The sequence below is a fragment of the Galeopterus variegatus genome, unplaced genomic scaffold (assembly GCF_000696425.1).
Source record: "Galeopterus variegatus unplaced genomic scaffold, G_variegatus-3.0.2 Scaffold3600, whole genome shotgun sequence".
Taxonomy (NCBI): Eukaryota; Metazoa; Chordata; class Mammalia; order Dermoptera; family Cynocephalidae; genus Galeopterus; species Galeopterus variegatus.
The window spans coordinates 102,220-104,866 of record NW_007729711.1 but is presented as its reverse complement, the minus strand read 5'-3'; the positions used below and the strand labels follow the sequence as shown (position 1 = coordinate 104,866).

Below are 2,647 nucleotides of genomic sequence, written 5' to 3'. Positions count from 1 at the left end.
AAATGGGTAATTTTATAAATGCTCTTTAATACCAGTGTATACCAGTGACTTAAAAGAAATAACACTCAGTGATTAATTTGTTGTTCTGAGTTGGGTTTGGTTCTGGTTTGAACTAGTTAACTAATCTTTGAAAAGATTCAATTTGTAGTTGAATGTAAGGAAAGAGATTAATTTAGGAATTAGCAAATAACTAATAAATTGCAGTTTTTGGCTTATGATTTGGTTGAGTTGATTTGATAAGCAGATTTAGTCTTTTAATTTTGAAGTTTAAAATAATTAATATTAAATTATATAGAAGTATAAAACTAAAATATATGCATGCAAGAGCTTATGAAATATACATGATGAAAAAGAATTCAAAGAACCTTAAAGCTTTATGTAAAATGTTTCTGATGTCTGAATTTAGTTTGAAATGAGAGGAAGACATTTTGAAAGCAGATTTTCAAGGTGGTTAATTAGTTTTCAAGCAAGATTTATGTTGTTCTTATAAATACCTGAAAATACCCTTCCCCAGGACAGCTGGATTGTGGTGTACTTCCCCATACTGTGTTTTTCAACTTAATTAAAATAATAAGAAAAATTTTAAAGCTCATGAAAAATAAAAAACAATGTTTCAGAAGTAAACAAATACACAATGTGGTGTACTTCCCCATACTGTGTTTTTCAACTTAATTAAAATAATAAGAAAAATTTTAAAACTCATGAAAAATAAAAAACAATGTTTCAGAAGTAAACAAATACACACAAAACAAAACAAACATTTTAACATAAATTTTAACATGCTATGGAATTAGAATACAACTTTGAAGTTCACCTTTCTGGATTCTGCTTCTATCTATCCATATATCTGTCTATATATGTAGAACTAAAATATATAAATATGTATAAATATTCCACATTTACACCTGTATAAAAGACATGGTTTGATGTGGATTCTTAATTGAAAGAAAAATTACTCAATAAAAAACATTCTAAGAGCAAGTAGTTACAGAGTCTTTATTATGCATGTAAAAATCACCCATATGCTAAGATTTCAAAATATTCTCTTTATTCATGTGGAAATATGTTGGTATGTGAATTTTCCAGTATAAAACTGAATGGTACTTGCTGTGCAGCATGGCTCTCAAATGACGGCATGGTGACAGTGCCTCACTAGTTGGTAATATTCAGACACTTAACCATCACAATCCACATCTTTCAATTTAAGCACAAATCAGTATTTTGAAATTGTATAATACTATAATTTCATAATTTGTAAAAACTATTTTGCAATGTATATCTCTAACAAATAATATCTCTCTTACTGTATCCTGGATATTAAAAGTTACTCTGGGTCCAGGAGATGCTGCATCCACACGAATTTCTGGGAGCTCTTCAGTTTCTCCTACACGAGAACTGTAAGTAAAATATAAAGTTATAAAACACTAATATTCTCATTTAAAAAAAATATACCTGGACTTCATAAAAGTTTGATTAATGGCATTAACATTCTATTTTTAAATATTTACCTTATCAAAGGGGAGAACTTTCAGCATTTCAATTTTTAACCTTTAGTATCCCGTAAAAGAGATGCAATATTTTTATTGACTCACAAGATTTCCTAAAACTAAACCACATAAAGAATTTATACTTCTTACTTTATAGTGCTGATTTACTACTAAAACAGTATTTTACTTCAGTAATACATAAAACATCAACATTTTCAAATATTAAACATACGTGCAATCATACCTTTTCTAAATTGGCAAATTTAGAGCAGCAGCTACTAATATACGCATTTTAATTTCTTTGGATTGTCTATAAGTTTACATATAAAACATCTAAATAACAGTGTATTTCATTACCAAAAAGTACAGGCAGCATTGTGGTATAAATGTTATAAAGAAATTCCTCAAATAAACTTCTAAATTTACCAATATTCACTATTGTTGTTTTAGTAATAAAGTCCATTCTTGCTATCTTAATTTTATTATTTCCCCAGTTAGAACACAATAAAAAAGTAGTGGACATTGGTAAAAGAGTCAGCAATTTTATTACTTGTTTCATTGGTTGAAATATATATTACCTTGCCCTTTCCATTCGCTTAAAAGGTGGTCTTCCTGAAGCAGAAATGCTTTTTGATCGGCTATAACTTGGTTTGTAACCCAAACCCCACTTATCCTTTAGGGAAGCAGCCTAATGGAGAGAAAAAGGTGACTATAGGCGATTGTTTATTGTTGTACTATTTGACTTCAGATATAAGAAAACATTCTACGATTAAATAAGTTAGCTGGTTTCCCCCAGATGACTTTAAATGTCACTTAACAGTATAGGTGGATCAAAGCAGAGTAGGAATCAGCTGTTCTTTGGTCCTAACATTAATTAGGAGGGCTATGCAATAAAAATATGAGCCACTTGCTGACCTGAGAGAAAAGAGAAAAGGAAAGAAGGAAAAGATTAGGGGAAGGGGTGAAGGGCACAGAAATAAGATGAGAAGAAAGGAAATAATTAAAATGGAAAAAAAACAGAGAAAGAAAATGAGAAGTAAAAGGTTCTAGGAGAAAGTGGAGTGGGAGTGGGGGTGAGGATGGGGAAGAAAGACCACTAATCATCTCAAGTACCATCTAGAGGCACTTCTGCTGAAGAACTCCTGTGTGTTACAACAAAG

General features: G+C 30.3%; 1 protein-coding gene across 4 annotated transcripts in view; it reads right to left on the bottom strand.

Annotated features, from left to right (window-relative positions):
• Window positions 1-2,647, bottom strand: part of LOC103601127 (uncharacterized protein KIAA1109) — a 127,838-nt gene that overhangs the window by 42,284 nt on the left and 82,907 nt on the right. For 3 of the 4 annotated variants that reach the window (XM_008585505.1, XM_008585508.1, XM_008585509.1), the window contains 3 exons: window positions 2,066-2,175; window positions 1,305-1,395; window positions 495-557 (listed from right to left, as the gene is read on the bottom strand). In XM_008585505.1, the coding sequence (XP_008583727.1) occupies window positions 495-557; window positions 1,305-1,395; window positions 2,066-2,175 (264 nt within the window). The remainder of the gene's footprint in view (window positions 1-494; window positions 558-1,304; window positions 1,396-2,065; window positions 2,176-2,647) is intronic. The other variant, XM_008585507.1, reaches the window with a different exon arrangement.